The sequence below is a fragment of the Equus przewalskii genome, chromosome 14 (assembly GCF_037783145.1).
Source record: "Equus przewalskii isolate Varuska chromosome 14, EquPr2, whole genome shotgun sequence".
In the NCBI taxonomy this organism is placed as follows: Eukaryota; Metazoa; Chordata; class Mammalia; order Perissodactyla; family Equidae; genus Equus; species Equus przewalskii.
In genome coordinates, this window is record NC_091844.1 from 71,649,865 (window position 1) to 71,667,748 (window position 17,884).

General features: G+C 51.8%; 1 protein-coding gene across 2 annotated transcripts in view; it reads right to left on the reverse strand.

Moving 5' to 3' along the window:
• KLHL29 (kelch like family member 29) overlaps positions 1-17,884 on the reverse strand; it is a 180,068-nt gene that overhangs the window by 127,366 nt on the left and 34,818 nt on the right. For both annotated transcript variants that reach the window (XM_070574336.1, XM_070574337.1), the window contains one exon: positions 15,138-15,467. In XM_070574336.1, the coding sequence (XP_070430437.1) occupies positions 15,138-15,422 (285 nt within the window). In that variant the 5' untranslated portion in view covers positions 15,423-15,467. The remainder of the gene's footprint in view (positions 1-15,137; positions 15,468-17,884) is intronic.

A 17,884-nucleotide genomic window follows, 5' to 3' on the forward strand; every position in this document is an offset into this window, starting at 1 on the left:
GATTTTCAAAAGTGCACAGCTATCTTTTCTGGTAAAGCAAGTGAATTTCCACGACTTCACCTTCTTCTACCCACAACTCAATTAGACAATTCGACGCACCATTTACTGAGCACAGAGCAGGCAAGTGTGAGGTGCTAGCAATGCAAAACCTAAGAAGACGGGGCCTTTGTCTCAAGGCCCCACATTCTAGAGGGAGAAAGAAATAGAGAGGTGAAGCCCACACAGTGAAGGCCCTGGTAATAATTATAACTGATCAAAGTGTGTATTAGACACCAGACGCTTGCAATATTAACTCATTTAATCTCCTGCCACAACCCAAAGAAATAGATGGTATTATTATCCCATATTATAGAAGAGGAAGACAGTCTCTGAGAGGGTAAGTAACTTGCTAAAAGTCACACAGCTGGAAAGTAGAAAAGTCAGGATTTGAACTCTGGCAGTCAGAATCTGGAGTCTGGGGTCCTAATCCCATCACTGTGCTGGCAAAGAGGTGGGTTAAGTACTTATAAATCTGGTGTGCTTGTATATTGGGCATCCCAGCTAGGACTGATTAATGTGGTTGGCTAACCAACCGATCATTTCACCTTCCATGTAACACATCTTTTGTCCCTCACTGCCTCTCAATCCCCAGCCCCTCCTCCCCTCTCTGGTCGCCCCCAGGCATGCCATCCAACAGAGGTCAAATTTGAAATCCTGAATCAACACCTCTAATGACAAAGGGGACTCATTCATTTACCAATGACCAGCTGCTTCAGAACTGCCTACAAAGTTGACGATGGTCACAGGAATTTCTTCCGCCCCCGGAGTCCCTAGACGGGGTCGGCTACAGAGGGGCTTCTGAATGGTCAAGGCCAGAGATACAGGATGAGCGTCCACCTGCTCTGCCCAGCTCTGCACATGGACAAAGGCTCGGTGCTTCCTCCCCACTCTCCTCGAAGATTTTCCTTGGGGGCAGCCACTCCTCTGCCCCGAGCCAAGCTCTTGGCTTTGATAACAAAAGATAGACCCTGGCCCCAGCCAGGAAGCCCCGTTTATCTTTCACAGGGCCGTGCTCAGACATCAGGGGTCTAGGCTAAGGGGAGGCACAGCCAGCAAGTGATGGATCCTGCAGGATGGCAGAGTAGCACCAAGAAGCCCACTGGAGCTGGGTGGCAGCCGGCCAGGGCGTGTTCCATCAGCGCTGAAGCTGCTGCTGCTTGACCGGCTGCCTAACCACCAATGTGTAGGTGCTCAGGTCTTAGCCACGAGGGAGCCCGAGGCAGGCGTGAGTAGTGGTGGGAAGGCTGCTGCTGACTCAGTGATGCCACCAGAGCCCACCTGGGCCCTGGCTGTGAAGCCAGATTTCCAGGGACTAGAGGCAAGGGACATAGGATACCTGGACTTGGGAAGATTTTGCTAGAAAAACCCAGAGTCCAGCGTTGGATGTGGCAGTTACTAATTTCTGCTGGGAGGGACAGTCTTTTGGGAAGTGCAACGCTCATCTTAGGGAGCCTCTGGATCCGCCCGGTGCAGGCTTTCCCTGCAGCCGTGCGAGCTGTCAGATCAATGGGGCCCCATCAGCGTGGTGAGGGATTTGCTGGGATCTCAAAAATGGGTAATCCCAAATTCCGAGCACCAGTTTCTTCCTCAATTATTTACAAGGAACACGATGTGATGCAATGGAATCTAATTCATAACGCCTTCTTAATGCCTTTATAACACGATATTCACAATATTCCCTTCTAATCTCAGCAGATGACAAGTTGCCACTATTGAATTCCCATTAATATGAATTATGGACACAATATATTTGCCCAATATCCTCTCCTCAGCCTAATATTGTGGGAGAATAAAAATCATACCCTCAGCATATTCCTGACGTATGAGGCGATGGCAGGGTGGAGTCTGTCCGCTCCTGGCTGGGGTGGAGGCTCCCGCGCTGGGCAGTGCGTGGACAAGGCCTGGAGCTCAGTCGGGTGAGCTGCTGTGGCACGAGTCTTTCCTCCTCCATGGCTCTCTTCTCAGGATCAGAGTCACCTTCAGAGCACGGGCTGTTCCCGCCCCACATTACACAGCGAGTGTAATCTCCACACTATAGCAGCATCATGAGGAGATAGTAAGCTGGACGGCCCTGTGCTGGTGGCAGAAGCCTGGACATTGTGTAACTCCCCGAGGTTAGATAATGAGGAGGATCACGGCCCTGCCTCACGCAGTCGTCGTGGGATGCAGTGGGTTAACACGGCAAACACACTTGGAACCCTGGCTGGCTCAGAGTGAGCACTCAATGAACATTAGCAACGGTGATGATGACGATGGCGGTAGTGGCCACCTCAAGGACACATCTAGGGTACTGGCTGGCTGGCCGTCCTTAGATGCTTCCTCGGATGGCTTCTGAGTGCACAGGGTTGAAGTGCACACTTGTGCCAGGACTCCACGATGCTAACTTGGAAAGTACACTTGCTGCTGGTGAGGTTTATAGTCCCTGCTGAACACAGCACAGCTGAGCCTTCACTCACAGTCCCAGCTCTAGGGGGTGCTAGAGAAAATGAGCACAAACATGCCCAGTGATGGCTCTAGCATCCCCCAGGACCCTCCTTCTCAAGGGCCGGGACTTCCCACTCATTGGCAGCAACCTCGCTGCCCAGCACCCCAGAGCCTTACGGGTGGGAGAGGAGCGAGTGGGAGAGATAGCCTCCTCCTCAGGCAGTCAGGCAGGCTCCCTTGTCAGTCACGGGGGGCACTCCTCAGTGACATCAACTTCACCATTACCTCCACGCCCCTCCTGGGGGCTGGGCCGCCCTCCCGCCCATTCCTCAGTTCTTCCCCACATTCCAATCAAGCCCACGTGGGTCTGCATTAAGGGCTGTCATTTGACTGGCTTCCAATCTGGCCACTGTGATTGGCACCCCCATTTCTCTTAAGAAAGGAAATTATTTGGTACGTCAGCTCTCCCCGAATTTACACAGATATTTCCCCTCTCTCTTCCAATGGAGGGGCGTTTATTTCTTTTTTATTGTGGTAAAATATATATGACACAAAATCTGCTATTTTCACCGTTTTTAAATGTACAGTTCAGTGGCCTTCATTACATTCACAATGTCGCACAACCATCACCATTGTCTACTTTCAAAACATTTTCTTCACCCCAAACAAAAACTGTACCCATTAAACACTAACTCCCCATCCCCCACCCCTCCACTCCAGCCCCTGGTAACCTTGCATCCACTTTCTGTGTCTATGAATTAGGGCATTTATTTTCATAAAGGGCTTTTGCCTTGCTATTTCACGTAGACCTCACAACAACCCACTGAAGTAGGCCTTGTGGTACCGGGTTATAGGTCAGGAAACCGAGTCTCAGAGAGCTTAAGTGTCTTGTGTTGAGGTTGCTCAGCCAGTGAAGTGAGGACACGGGCCTTGAACCCCATCTCCTGAGCCGAACCTCGGGCTTCGCCCCCACCCGCGGCAGCCTCCTCAAATGTGGCCTTTCCCAACATTCCGGGGAGGACTGCTCCCTAGTAGGAGGGGGCTGAAGACAAATCCATAACACACAGCAACCTTTCTTTCTTCTCCCTGTTCCCCCAGAGCAGAGCTGAGCTTACAGAGAAGGCAGTGGGGAGTCATGGCTGCTCCTATCCTGTCCGATGTCAACGGCCAGCCCATGATTCTGTGGCATCTCCACTCCCCAGCCCAGGTTTAAATCCACCAGAACAACTGAGACCAACAGGAGGGAGCCGCTCCCTTGAGCTTGGGCATTGCTCCAAGCCCACCCTGGCAATACCTGGGGGCAGTTTTGATGGCCTAGACTGCCCCTCTGGAATGGAGCAAACCAAAGCAGTCTGCAAGCGGCCACTAAAGTAGACATCAGCCACGCACTACATCTTGGACCAAAACAAGAAACCCTGAGAAAGAGAGAGAGGCTGTGGCCTCAAAGCCTCAATGGTCCCCAAGATCCGGCATCTGAGCAGAGTCTACACTAACCACATGGTTTGGCTGTTAAAGAAAAAAGGTTGGCAGATCAGAAAGAACACGGACAGAAATGCAGTGGGGCATCTAGGAAATGTGGGGCTGGACCACGGAATCCTCTACACACTTTGGTCCTGACATCGTGGCTGTTTCAAACCACCAATGAGCAAAACTGCTTCAGTGGGGAGCCTGCAGCTCTCTCTTTAGGAGATGCCACTAACATTGGGGAAAGATGTTAACGGAAAGGTGTCCAGCCCAGTTACTCATTCAACAAATTTCACTGGGTGGGGCCTATTCAGAGCTACATGCTTGGCTCTGGAGCTAGACGGCCTAGAGATGACTCCCGTCCTGCTGATCGATCATGGGCGAGTCACCCTCTCTTTCTCATCTCTAAGGGGGTGGTAATAATAATGACCTCAGAGGGCTATGATGAGGATTTTAAAAGTTAATGTTGGGAGGGTGCTTAGAATAGTGCCTGGAACAAAGTAATTACTACACGAGTGCCTGAAACAAAATAACCAAATGCAAAAGGCAGCAAGAATTACAGGCAAACAGGAGAAAAATCCCGAGGAAATACTAATATTTGAGAGGAAAGACTGTGATCCCGTGAGTCCAAATGCTTTGGGAGAGAGGGGAGGAGCACAGGCCCTAAGACGAGGGCCTCGATGTGTGAAATCCACACTGCCATCCTGGCTTCATTATCTCGACACAGGGCCCATCAGCAAGTCCATGGAAGCTCCACTCCAGCTCACCACGTGGGTCCTGTCTTCGTCATCCTCCACATGTGCAGCCACCGAAATTACTCATTTTTTTAAAGGCTGATCCACTATGTAGGTAGAGATGATGTCAAAGGCATTCATCCTCCCTATCTGTACAAGAGGGGCTAAATAAATGAATAAATATTCCTATGCATAAATTCTTTCATTCCATCCCCTAACACTTATTGGGAACCTCAAATGCTGGGCACCTATGGAGCGTATCCCTATGGAGTTCACTGCCTAGTAAGGAGGCAAATGAATAAATAGATAAGTACCATATATTACAGATATTATATAGGGATGTAAACAAAAGTGTTATGGGAACAAGAGAAATAATCATGATTGTTTTTCCATCAAAGAGGCAGTCACATTTAAGCTGTCAGTTGTAGGATGAACAGGAGTATTTCTGTCTGGGAAACACAGGGAATGAAGATTCTAGCAGGCGCGAATGGCAAGTGCAAAGGCCCTGGGCCCTGAAAACTCCTCTTATGTTTGGGGAATTGTGGCTGAAGTGGGTGGTAGGGGTGAGGCTCCCCAGTGACTCCATGGCTCAGGCACCCAGCGTGTGGGTGGATTTGTCTCAGACAGAAACAAGGCCCCACAGGAGTGTGATGTCAGTAAGCTATGCTCCAGTGTTGGCATTTAGGGAAGCAACAGATAGCACAAGCCCTGTACACAGCAGCAAGTGCTGAAATGAATGAATAACAGGTAGAAGATACTCACAAAGGTCACAGCAGCTGTGTTTAGCAAACCAGTCTGCCAGGTGAGGTCTGGGAGATGGAGGAAGGCATCCATGTTGTTGCTAGAGAGCCATCCATGCAATTGAGACAGTTGTGTTTTGTTTATTTATCTTTTTACACAACCAGGGAATGTATTAGCTCACGGAACAAGAAGCCCAGAGGCAGGAAGGGACACAGCATTAGGGCTCTGCTGCCTTATTTCTGGAATTCTCTTGTTTTTTTTTTTCCCTATTCCTCATGTCTTAGCTTCATCCTCAGGCTTGTAGCATGATGGTTATAGCAGTTCAAGCCATCACATCCAGACATGACAATGTCCAGAGGAAGAAAGATTACTTTTTTCTTGTGATTCTTTCTTAAAAGGAAAAAAAGCCTTTCCCAAGAGCCCCCAGATAGGATTACCCTCATGTTCCAGTGGCCAGAATTGGGTCATAGGACCCTTCCTAAAGCAATGATGGGTGAAGGGGAGGGGATTATCATGCCTGGTTTAGCATTATCATAATCCCAATACGGGCTGGGGTTCACTTTCCCCAAAGCTTGTGATACCTGAACAGAACTGAGATTCTGTTAGGAAGGAAGAGGGAGGGGAAATGGACGTTGAATAGAGGGCCAGCAACACCCACTACAGACCTCGAAGGGAACTTTGTCAGGCCCGGCGTGGTTCTCCAGCTTCTGCACCCCCAAAGAGAGAGCTGCCTGACTCCACTGAAGGCTTGGCCATTCCACCTCCCCCTGAACCCACCAGCTTTAGGGTCTCTTCTAACCTGAAAAAAGGAATTCTTTAAGTAGTAGGTCAAGAATCTGGATCACGTTCACTGCCAGTCTGGTGCTGCGTTGGGTTTCTTTTAATCTGGAGAGAGGCTCGCCTGTGCTCAGAGGGTCTCTGTCCTGCCAGAGAAGCTTCCCCAGGGTAACCTCAAGGCAGAACCGACCTGGGATGCTCCTGACGGACCTGGCCATCCATGAAGCTGGGCTCGTGGGTTTGCCCTTTCTGCCCCAGGTGACTCTCAGTCATTCAAATTCACATTTTCAAAATAAGGAAGTCAAATCTGAAAGGATGAGTGACTGGAATCCTCCCAAATCCCCCCCACCTCCCGTCTTCCTCGACCTCTTAGCCAAGGGGGGTATGGCGGGCTTTGATTCCCCATCTCCAGGGCTGAATGAAACCAAAGGATGTGGAATGTGAGTGACCCCCTCCATCACCCACAGTTCCTCTGGGGAGGGCAGGGACTGCTACTTTCTGCAGCCCAGGAGCTGGTGGGGACGTGGTGGGGCACGGTTAGGGGAGCCGGGAACAACAGCAAGCTTCGCCCAGTAGCCTGGGCATTGGGAGCAGGTCGAGCGAGCAAGGGCCCTGTGTGGGGACAGAAGAGTCTTTCCTTTAAGGGACTGTGGCAGCCAGCAGTTTAAGTCACGGGAGGGAGATACTGATGACTGGCCTTCTGTGATGGCGGCATGCACCCCGCTCCATCCCCAGCTCCAAGGACTCCTTTCATGGTGCCAGAGGGTCCAAAGCATTCACCCATCTCCTCCGTGAAGCAGGAGAGGGGAGGCTGGAAGGCAGGACTCCTACCCCATCAACAGGAGAGGCGGCAGCAGCAGTCTCCGCGTGCAGACTGATGCTATGCTGTGTTCTCAGGGCCCTTTATTTACCAGAGGAAAATGAGGTTTCTTGCCTACGGGTTCTGGAGAGGCAAATTCGCAAAGCAAATGAATATGCCACAACTAGTTGCGACTGCAGCTGGAGCAGCACATAGAGTTCTCCAAAGCCTTCATTTTAGGGCAGCGAATGGAGCCTTGAAACTGATTGATAATCTGCGAGGTTACATCAGCCGAGCTCTGCAGGGACCCCACAGACTCTTCTTGGGGACAGTACGCTTCAGGAGGACTCAAGCCAATTTGGTTGCCTGTGCCATGAAAGTGAGTAAAACGAGCACAGGGTCAGTCTAGGTTTGGAAGAAATTCTCTTCCCTGAAATTAAACTAAATCGGTAAATGCTGATGGTGAACAAATGATACAGAGGGGCATTAGGCGCTCCTTTTTATGTTTATTTCCCTGAGTTATTTTTAGCATTACAGACAGTTCCCAGTTAACAAATGGGTTGGGTTCTGAAAGTTCATTTGTAATCTGGCTGTTTAGATGTTGGAACATACTTTCTCTATAAAAAACAGTTATAAATGGTGATGAGATTCCCAGGCTAGTTCTCCAAAGCCCACTTAACCCATAATGTAGCTAAAATACTGTCCTTTTGCAATGAAAAAAATTGTTTAATTGCAACACGAGTAATTAAGTGAAACAGGGAAAACCATTAAAAGTGAATAAGAAGTAGATTTATGTTCATCTCGAATGATGCTGTTTGCAGAAAACCTAATTTAATTTAAGAAGAGGCCCTTCCAAGGGCTTTTTGGGAACTGCACGGGATTCAGCCTATCAGGGGGAAACAGCCATCAGGCTGTCCGATGCGGGCCTACTGAGCATTTGCATCACATAACTGGCTCCCTTCCTGATTTCAGGAAGAGGAAATTTCAGGCACATCAGAAAGTCTTCTGGTCAGAATTCGTTTTCGTATGTGGATTTCAAAGGGAGAAATCCACTGGTCAAAATCCACGAAGGTTGGGGCTGGCTCAGTGGCGTAGCTCTTAAGTTTGCGTGCTCCACTCCAGGGCCTGGCCTGGGGTTCACTGGTTCGGATCCTGGATGTGGACCTATGTACCGCTTATCAAGCCATGCTGTGACAGGCATCCCACATATAAAGTAGAGGAAGATGGGCACAGATGTTAGCTCAGGGCTAATCTTGCTCAAAAAACAAACAAACAAAAATCCATGAAGGTGGTCTCCTTGCGATGGATTTTTAAATTCTGAATCAGTAGGTTAGCATCTGTCCTTGCGACTGTCCTGGGAAAAGCAGTGTCCCAATCCTACCAGTTCTGGGGCACTGACATGATCAAGTGTTGGAGCCTTCACGACTGAGGTCCAAATCCTGGCCATGGGTGGATTTTCAAGGTACGTGTCCCCCGTGAGGTTCCCTGGGGGCCAGCTGCACCGCCTTCTCCCTGGCAATGCAATCCTTGCTGGGTGCCTTCCTTCAGACCTCACTAGGGAACTCTTGGCATGGATGGGATGGGTATAACCCAGGTGTGTCTAGGTCACATGTGCCCCATATTTATTCCCTACACCAGGCCATGTAGAGGGGAGTAATGGATTGATCCTATCCTTTCTACCTGAGGCCTGTGAGCCTTGGCCGGAAGCTAGAGGGCGAGTAACTGTGTTTAAGGAAGTGTGCTGGAAACATGGGGATATACAGTCATGCGTTGCTTAATGACGGGGATATCTGAGAAATGCTGTGTTAGGTGATTTCATCATTGTGCGAGCATCATAGAATATACTTACACATACCTAGATGGTATAGCCTACTACACACCTAGGCTATAGGATACTAATCTTATGGGACCACCATCATGTATGTGGTCTATTGTTGACAGAAACATTGCTACATGATGTATGACTGTGTTGCAAAAATGACACAAATAAATATTTCCTGTCCTTCCATGCCTGCCCCTTTGTAATGTGGTGTTGTAGCCCCTTCCAGCAAGAGGCAGTGTCTGTTTGCCCACTCTTTGAATGTGGCTTGGCCACGTGACTGCTTTGGCTAATGATTTTTGCAAATATGCCTCAAACAGAGGTTAGAAACATACTTGTGTGCAAAGCCTTGCTCTCTTGCTGTTTTTGGAAGCCTGAGATCTCCATGTGAATGAGCCTGAGCTGGCCTAGTGGAGGATGACAGGGCACACAGAGAACTGAGACGCCCTGGCCGACAGCTCGCTAGCATAGATGTGTGAGTGAGGCCATCCCAGAACAGCCACCAGTCACGAGCCACTAGCCAACACGCAGCTGACCACAGACAAATAAGAGAGCCCAGCAGAGATCAGCCGAGCCAGCCCAGACCAGAAGTGACAGCCAACCCACAGAACTGCGACGGTTTTAAGTTCACTAAGTTTTGGGATGATTGTTATGCAGTAAAACTAACTTATACACACATCTGGCTCCAGTCAACGATATCTTCTGACAACTTTCCTTTGGAATCTAGACAATGGCTCATCCCTTACAAACACGGGAAAATACACAATCTTCTCCCCTCTTTTTGCCTCCTTAATCAGAAAGTTAAGTTCGAGGCACTCAGGCCTATCCTCCCCAAACTGTTGGCTTTGAAATGGGTGCTTTGGAAATCATGACATCTTTCAACTTTGTACAAACTTCATGAATGACAGCTGGGTTTTAAGTCAATGAAGATACCATCCGAACTGTGGCTGCAACTTCAAGTGCAGACAAAACCCATTAGCTTAGTACGAACACTCACAAGTTGCCTCACAATGCATGATCAGTGCGGCATAATTTATCATGAAGGAAATCACAAATTCTCATTCATGGAGCCAGAAACTGTCTTCTGGATAAAATCATGCACAGTCTGGAAATTCACCACAAAAGGGGCTTGAGCGATTCTGCCAACCGAGCCCACTCAGCAGCCTTTGATTTTCATTGTGAATGTAAGAGGAAAGGGAGGCCTGCTTCTCAGTCTCTAACTGTGCGAAAGCATCCTTCATCCATTCACGGAGCCCCAGATCCATGTGAGAGGAGGAGCCCACCACGCGGGGCCTTGCAGTCATTCACGTGATTCCCCACAGAAATCCCCGATCATCTCCCCAAAGGGAAGCATTTCTCTAGAGAACTCAGGGGGCATGAGGAAGACGTCGTCTCTGGGGTCATCTCTCTGATGGGAAATATCCACCCTGAAAGCCCAAAATGCTCACAAATGTCAAAAATCTGGGTGTTTGGTGCTCTGAGAATGGAGCCTGCAGATTTCACGGCCCCTTTCCATTTTCCCTGGGCCTCTGACACCAGCTAAGCTTCTCTCTCCCCAGCCCAGACTTATTTTCAAGGGCTTAGTTCCGAGGAACGATGGGAATGTTTCAGCCTGACTGCTCCGGACCACAAGGAGAAAAAGCCCCCAATACATTTCACAGACATCAGCGAGGATTCTGCAAAGTCCATTCTTTCAAGAACAAAATTGCATTTTATGAAGCCGTCCCTTTTCTGTTTCATCTGTCAAGCAGGTTTGCTGAGAATAATTTAAATTTCATGCAGCAGCAACTCTGGGGCAGCGGTGCCTCCTTCCATCTCACAAACAGGCCTGGCCACCCGGTCACGCTTCTGCTTCTCAACCACCCTCCCGGGGCCTTGACTGCCTGGAGCCCGGAGTGCCAGTGTGGGCCAGGAATGGGGCACCGTCCTGGCTCTCAGCTTCGCTTTGTGCCACATCCGTCAGGGGAGGGGACCGTCCCGGGAGCCTCCCCTCAGCCCACCAGCACCAACCTCCAGGAGGACTGGTTTCTCCCCAAATGTATGGTACTTGGTCCGACCCAATCTCAGATTTAACTTTTTAAATTTAACTTTTATTGAGTCTTTAACAAGTGGAAGGGACTGTTTAAAGGCTTTCCTTACATATTAATTTAAACAACCCTCACAACGTCTCCAGGAGGAAGATACTATAGTTATTCCCATTTGATAGACAAAGAAACTGAGGCTCAGAGACCTACGCAGCTCCTAAGTGGCAGAGGTGGGATTCAAACCCACCCATTCCTTCTTTGAGAGCTTGACGCTCTTACCAGCTGTGCAATGGAGAGTCAACAGAATCTTTGGCCTAAGTTTTCCCACCTACGACACAAGAGGGAAATATGCCCATTGAAATTCAGTGTTTGCTGTCGGGTAGGTGGGTGAGAGGATGGGAGAAGCTCCCGTCCCAGCGCTGCAATAATGGTTACCCTGCTGAAGGCACCATGCCAGGCAGCCGACCGGGAAAGTTTCCAGCCCAGGTCCGGCTCTGTTTCTCACTCTCCAGGTGACCTCAGCAAGTGTGGTGTCCTCCGGGCCACACCCTTCTGACCTGCAAAATGGGGGCTGCAGGCGTGGTCACTGCTCTTCATGAGCTCTGGGGACTTGTGTCCCAGAGGTTCGAGAGCTGATCCAGGCCCCAAGGAAGCAGATGATTGGTCTCACAACGTGTGTGTGTGTGTGTGTGTGTGTGTGTGTGTGGGTGTGTGTGGGTGTGTGTGATCTGGCCAGGTCCTCCTCGCACCTCAGTGGCCCAGGAATCTGTGCTTGTCCACTTGGCCTTTCATCAAAAACCTGCAAGAAATCCTCAGGCCACAGGAAAATGAAGAAACAGAAAAATCAACTCGGGCCTGAAGGCAGCAGTGACAGAAATAATTGTCGTCACCTTGTGAACCAGCCGCTGGGAGCACAGCCAGCTTTTTCTGCCCCGGAGAGCTGGGACTGTCCCCCATGGCTTGGCAGAAGCAGCCCCAGAATGGCGAAGGAGCTGGTGACCAGGGCAGGGGGAGGCGAGGTGGAGGGGCGGGCCGTCTCTATGTTGGTGGTGATGGCGTGGGAGGCCTGTGGCTGCCCACAGCCCCCAGAGCATGTGACACTCACCCTGCTCCATGCCCAGCCCAGGGGGATGCTAAGGTCTGACAGTGTTGACACTTGTTCCCAAGAGCCACCTTCTTGGGGACCTTTTCCTGAGTCCTCAGGGGAGGCCCTGGCCCACACATGGCCTAGACCCTTCACCGAGGAAGCCAGGCCAATACGTCCAAGCAGCCTTTACCACACTCTGGGGAGGCAGGAACACACAGCTCTGTTCCTGGCCTCTATGTAGCTCCCTCCTGCCCACCTCCTGGCGGGGTCGGGGCTTGGCTCTGTCCACACTTGGGCTTTCCCAGGAGGCAAGGGCCCCATGGCTGCAGAAAGCTGTGTAATCCCTTCCCTCAACCATCTGCTTAGTAGGTGGTGCTGACTCAGTTTCCGTTTTGGGTCCACTAGATGCCCTCTTCCCTCCGGCCCCTCTTGCTGCCATGTCATGTCGTGCCTCCATGTCACAAGGCCAACTTGAGCCCCAACCACTCAGAAACACAATTTCCTTTTCCCCCCTGCTCTTGTTTTTTATCTGAAGACTGATCTTTTTCTCTTGTTGAGGCTAGAAACGATCACTTTTCCTTACAGGGGCATGGCCTTGTCCCATAGACCTCACCTGGGTGACGGTGACAGTGGTGAGGACCTATATAGCACCTATACAGGACTTACCATGTGCCAGGTTCAGCTCTGCTTTCAGCACTTCCCATGTGTTTTAACTCACACAATCCTCACAACAATGCTGGCAGGCAGTTACTACCACCTTTTCCCATTTTACAGAAGTGAGGCCCAGAGAGATTAGGTAACTTGTCCAGGATTGCTCAGGAAGCAAGAGAGAGAGAGGAATTCAAATCCAGGCAGTCTGGTTCCATGTCTGTCTTTATCTGCTCCACTAAGCTGCCTCTGCCAATAACCTCAATGAGAGACACATTCTTGGGTCATTGGGTCACTCTGTCCAGGCCACAGATTTGTTATATCCCGGGCTGTGAGCTCCCTGAAGGCCCGAGCCAGCCCTTGGCTGCTCAGTAAAGACACAGCTTGTTGACTGGGGAAACCACAGAAGCCTCAGTTCGGGCCTGCCTGTCAACTGATGTGGTACTGGCATGGGGTTAGACAGACAGGCTGCGGGATAGGTGTCTAGCGGGCAGCCACTAGGCCAAGATGGCAGAAAGGCACGACGGCCCAAATTCAGTGACAGACTCCTGGGCAGAAGCTGCTGCAGCTGCATGTCCGTCCCCCCCCTCCCCCCGCCCCTCGCCACACCCCGTTGTCCCAAGCACGCTGAAGATTCCAGGGTGTAATCAGGCACCTGTGTTTTCTTGGACAAGCCCCTGCAGGTATGAAACTGGACTGGAGATGGTTACAGAGGGGAGCTATGCCAAGGAGCTGACTGTCCTCATAGGCATGAACTTTCGGCGGCCCCTCTGCCTCCCAGCCACCCAGCGCAGTCCTTGCCCAGCTGTTATTTTCCGTCTGAGCCTGGGTTCCTTCCCTCCCATGTACTGTGGTTTGGGGCCTGGCCAGTAAGGGATGGTGAATATGGAGCTTCCTGGGAGCAAAGCAGGAGCTGTGTGGGCAGGGCAGCCCCAAGGAGGAGCCCTCACCTCCCAGTCTCCTCTGGCAGTCCCCGCCTGGCAGAGCCCAAACCCCTGCCCAGAGGCACAGCCCAACAGCCTCCCTAAAAAGGCTTCTATCACCGAGGGGGAGGAAACCATCAGGTGGGCTCCCATGTCCAGTTTCTGTCTCCCACCTGGAGCCCCCAGCAGTCAGCTCCAGAAGCTGCCATTCTCCAGATGGCCAACAGCTGGGCTTGCCAAGTTCCTGCCAGATGTGGCCAGCTGGGCAGCCTGCTGGCTCCACTGGGCAGAGGTCACTGCATCGGAGCAGTCCTGGGGGCTGGCGCCCAAGGGAGGAATGTGTGTGGCTGGTCTGGGGGCGTCATGCCAGAATAATCCGCGGTCTCCGCTCCCCGGTCCAGCATTCCTTCCCTCCCCACCTCAGTGGGGCGGTGTTTTCATAACAGGAAAATGAAATCAATAAGGCACTGCAGCAAGATGTCAGTGGGCTCCGAGCTGGCCTCCAGTCGCTTCATTGTCTTGGCCTCGTGGGCCGCCCGGCAGCGCTCCGTCATTAACGGGAGGCAGGGCTGAAAGGGGGTTTTGAAAATCACGGAGACAAAGGCGCGGCACACCTGGAGTGCGGCTTTCCAACGCCACAGCCACCTCACAATGGCCTGGGCCGGGGCTCCCCGCCTTGAACTTCTCCGGCAACTTTTATGAAAGCAGCAAAGAAAAGGCCAGCCGCGCGCGCCCCGCCGCCCCGCCGCCCCGCGAGGCTCGGGGAGGCGGCTTGGAACGGCTGGCAGCGGCGACGGCATCTGCAGAGCCCCTGACCAGCGAAGGGGCCAGGATGGCGCAGAATAGGCTTTCTGCCACCGGCCCAGCCATGGCCCTCAAGGGCTCCGGCTGCCCATGGGGCTCTGAGCAGAATGAGGGGCACCAACTCAGGCAGGAGCCAGGAAAGAGCCTGGGGACATTTTCATTTCCGCATCTTGGCAACGCAGGCTGGTCTCTGCTGTGGTTCAGGAGGCTGGAGCCGCTGCCTCCAGAAGGGAGGGATTGAGGGGGAGCTAACGCTCCGGGGTGACTGCTGGGCACCAGGCCTAGGTCCCCAAGGATGGTCCAACCCCGGGTCAGCTCTCTCAGCACCCTCAACTCTAAGGTGGGGATGACAAAGTACTGATCTCACAGGGTTGTCTGAGGCTTGGAGGGGACACTGGATGCGGGAACTCTCAGCACATGGTTAATAAGCAGAACCTTCATGACCATTTATTTATGACCGACTTATTGCTGGTCAGCATCTTCCTGCAAACCCAAATCACTGGTGCCCCAGGGGGAGCTTGCATGGTCTAAATTCACCTATTTAGGGAACCTGTGTGGCCAACTGGGACTCTCACTGTTATTCCAACCATTAAATAGCATTTAATCAACACAGCAGAGGACAATGAGTGGCCTCAGCACCTGCTTGTCTTCCTTCATGTTAGTCACAGAGACTTTATGGAAAATAAAACCATGTTAATTTTAACTCAAACACTTGCCCAGACCAGCTCCAGGGGCGCCACGACTCCAGAGAATGCAGCATTCTGCACATAGGCTGTAAGCCTGCAGAGCTGGCCTGGCCTGCAGGGGAAGCCCCCTCTGCCCGGCTTTTGCTTGGAGAGGATGCTAGGTCTTACCTTGGTGGTGACCGCGGAGGCAGAGCTGGCCACGAGGCTGGTGATGGCCTCGCCGCTGCCGGTAGTGCAGGGAGCGGGGGCCGTGGCGGGCGTGGGCAGCCGGGAGGGCACCACAGGCAGTGGCAGGAGGCCGGGCCGGGCGCTGAGGCTGCTGGCTGTGCCGCCACCAGCCCCGGCGGTGGCACTGCAGATGCTGGTGGTCCCATGCGTCCCGTTGGCACTCCACTCTCGGCGGTCCCAGCCCACCCGGTAATCTCTTTCAAAGCGGCTGTGGTGCCGGGACATCTCGGTGGGCCGCGGCTGCTCCTCACAGGGAAACAGAGGCCGGACCTGCTGGCACAGAGAGGAGAGGAGGGCAATTTAGACAAACAGCAGCCCTGCTAGGATGGGAGGAGGGCAGCAACAACCGTCAGCATCTATTAAGCACCTTCTCTGTGTGCAGTAAAGGGCTTTCAAACGATAGCTCATTTCACATTCACAGCAAGCCCCCAAAGCATGGCTCATTAGCCCCACGTCACAGACGAGGAGTAACTGATTTGTCCAGGATCACGTGGCAAAAGTGTAGTAGACAGGATTTGAACCCAGTTGGTTTAAAGTAATGTTTTTTGTCCTGCAGCATCCACTGCCCTGAATGACACGGATGTGCACATTTTAATTATGGTTGACATTTTATCCCACCAGCCCCACTGTGAAAACAAGATCCTGTGGACTCCTCAGGCCACGTTCTCCTCAACCCTATGATGGGGTGATAGCAGCCACATCTGTACACTCACTTTATGGTGGACAAGGCACTTTACAGAAGTCTCATTTGATCCTTACAATAGCCCGTGAGTTGACAGGGCATGGGTCATCCCCAATTTATGGTCCAGGGAGCTTATTGAGAATAAGTGATTCCTTCTGGGTCAGAGAACCAGAAAGTGAGAAAGTGGCCAGGATCTCCAGCCTTCAGACCATAGCTCAATGTAGGACTCAAGTCTGAAAAGGTGTTGAGCTTCCAGAAGTTAGGAGTGTCCTTCATGGATCCATGATTCAACTGCTGCCACCAGAGACCCCCATGTTCCCTGGCCTCCGTTAACCAGACCACCTCCCACGCGACTTTCCTGAATATCCGAACATGAGGCCCTCAGTGTTGTCATGGAGACCTAGTCACACCACCATGCTCTGAAGGGCCTTCTGCATCATCAACGATTGCATTTTGCTCAGCATTACGATGACTTGTCTGGCTCCCCGCCCAGCTGGGCCCCATGTCACCCTCAGTCAGAAAGGATGTAAAGATATAGGAAAGGCTGTCTCAGTTGGAGAGGCCATAGTGAGGCCGAGGCAGTGGGGAGAGTGGATGGCAGTCCCAGGGCACAGACAGGCGGGTTAGGGTAGAGATCTGCCCCGCACATCACATCCCCAGCCCTGGCCACAGCTCAGGCATGCCTTGGTTGTCTTTGACCCTTTTCCATTCTCCAACCACTTCCCGTCTGAGGTGTGAGCTCCTGGAGGACAGGGATGGCTCCTGGCTCATTTTCCTAGCCCACTAGTCCAGCTCAGGCCTCGAGGGGGCTCTGAAATTGCTGGCTAGTGGATGGATAGGCCACTTTATTTTTAAAATTTCTATCAAGCCCGACCCTACGTGGTTTTTGCACATGCGCACCTGGTTTCCAGTTTCTAATGCCAGAGAGCCAGAGCCTGGGCCCAACCCCAGCAACCTGTTTCCCATATCCTATCTGTGGGGTTGGCCTTCCTCTGGCCAACCTCCCTCAGCACTGTCCCCTCTGCAAGGCCTATGGAGCAGACCTGAGCCCGACCTGCAGCCTGGGCCAAGCCTGCAGGCCCACCTGAAGCAGAGCTGACCGTAAGTTCAGTTGGATGGTGGGTCCACTGTTTATTTCACCATTATGCTTCAGAGCTTACACAATGCCACAAAAATTATTTTTTTAATCTATTTAATACTACAAAATAAAAAAATAAAAATAAATTCCCCCTTTGATCATCCCTCACAAACATCCCACCGAGGTTCTTGAGAGAGCTGTCTAAACTTAGCTCTCGTCACTTCCTCCTTCTGCTCATGCTTCGACCTGCTCCCGTGTGGCTTTCCCTCCAGCCACTCCTTGGGAGCCGTTCTCACCGAGTCAAGAATGATCTGCTTGTTCAATCCAATGGGACATTTACACCCTCGTCTTTCTTGACTTCCCTCACATTTGGCGTGGTTGGTCTCTCTTTCCCTTTCTGGAAACCTCTTCTCTGTGGTTTCTGTGACAGCGTCTTAGTTTTTCGCCTCCCTTTCTGCTACTCCTTCTTAGTCTTCTTTGCAGGCTCCTCTTTCTTGGCTCTTCCTTGAGGGGCCAAGTTCCTCTGTCTTCTTTTCTCACCCTACACACTCTCCCTGGATGATCTCATTCAGCCATCACCTCTTTACTGGTGACCCCCAAGGCTGCATTTCCAGCTCCCTACTTCTCCTAAGCACCGCAGTCCCCCATCCCTCTGCCTGCAGGACCTGTACTTGCTGTTCCACAGGCACCTAAAGACCATTTGCCTGTTACCACACTGTCCTTTTGCCCACTCATTCTCAGGAACTCCCTCTCTCAGGGAAAGCCACCCCCGTCTCCCCATCTCTATGCCCACATTCGACAGCAAGGTCTTTGATTCTAAGCCCCAGTTGTTTCTCAGATCTTCCTCCCTCTCCATCTGCATGTCCACCGCTCCAATTCATCATCTCCCACGTAGACGACCTCAGCTGGTGTTCTGGCCCCCGATCT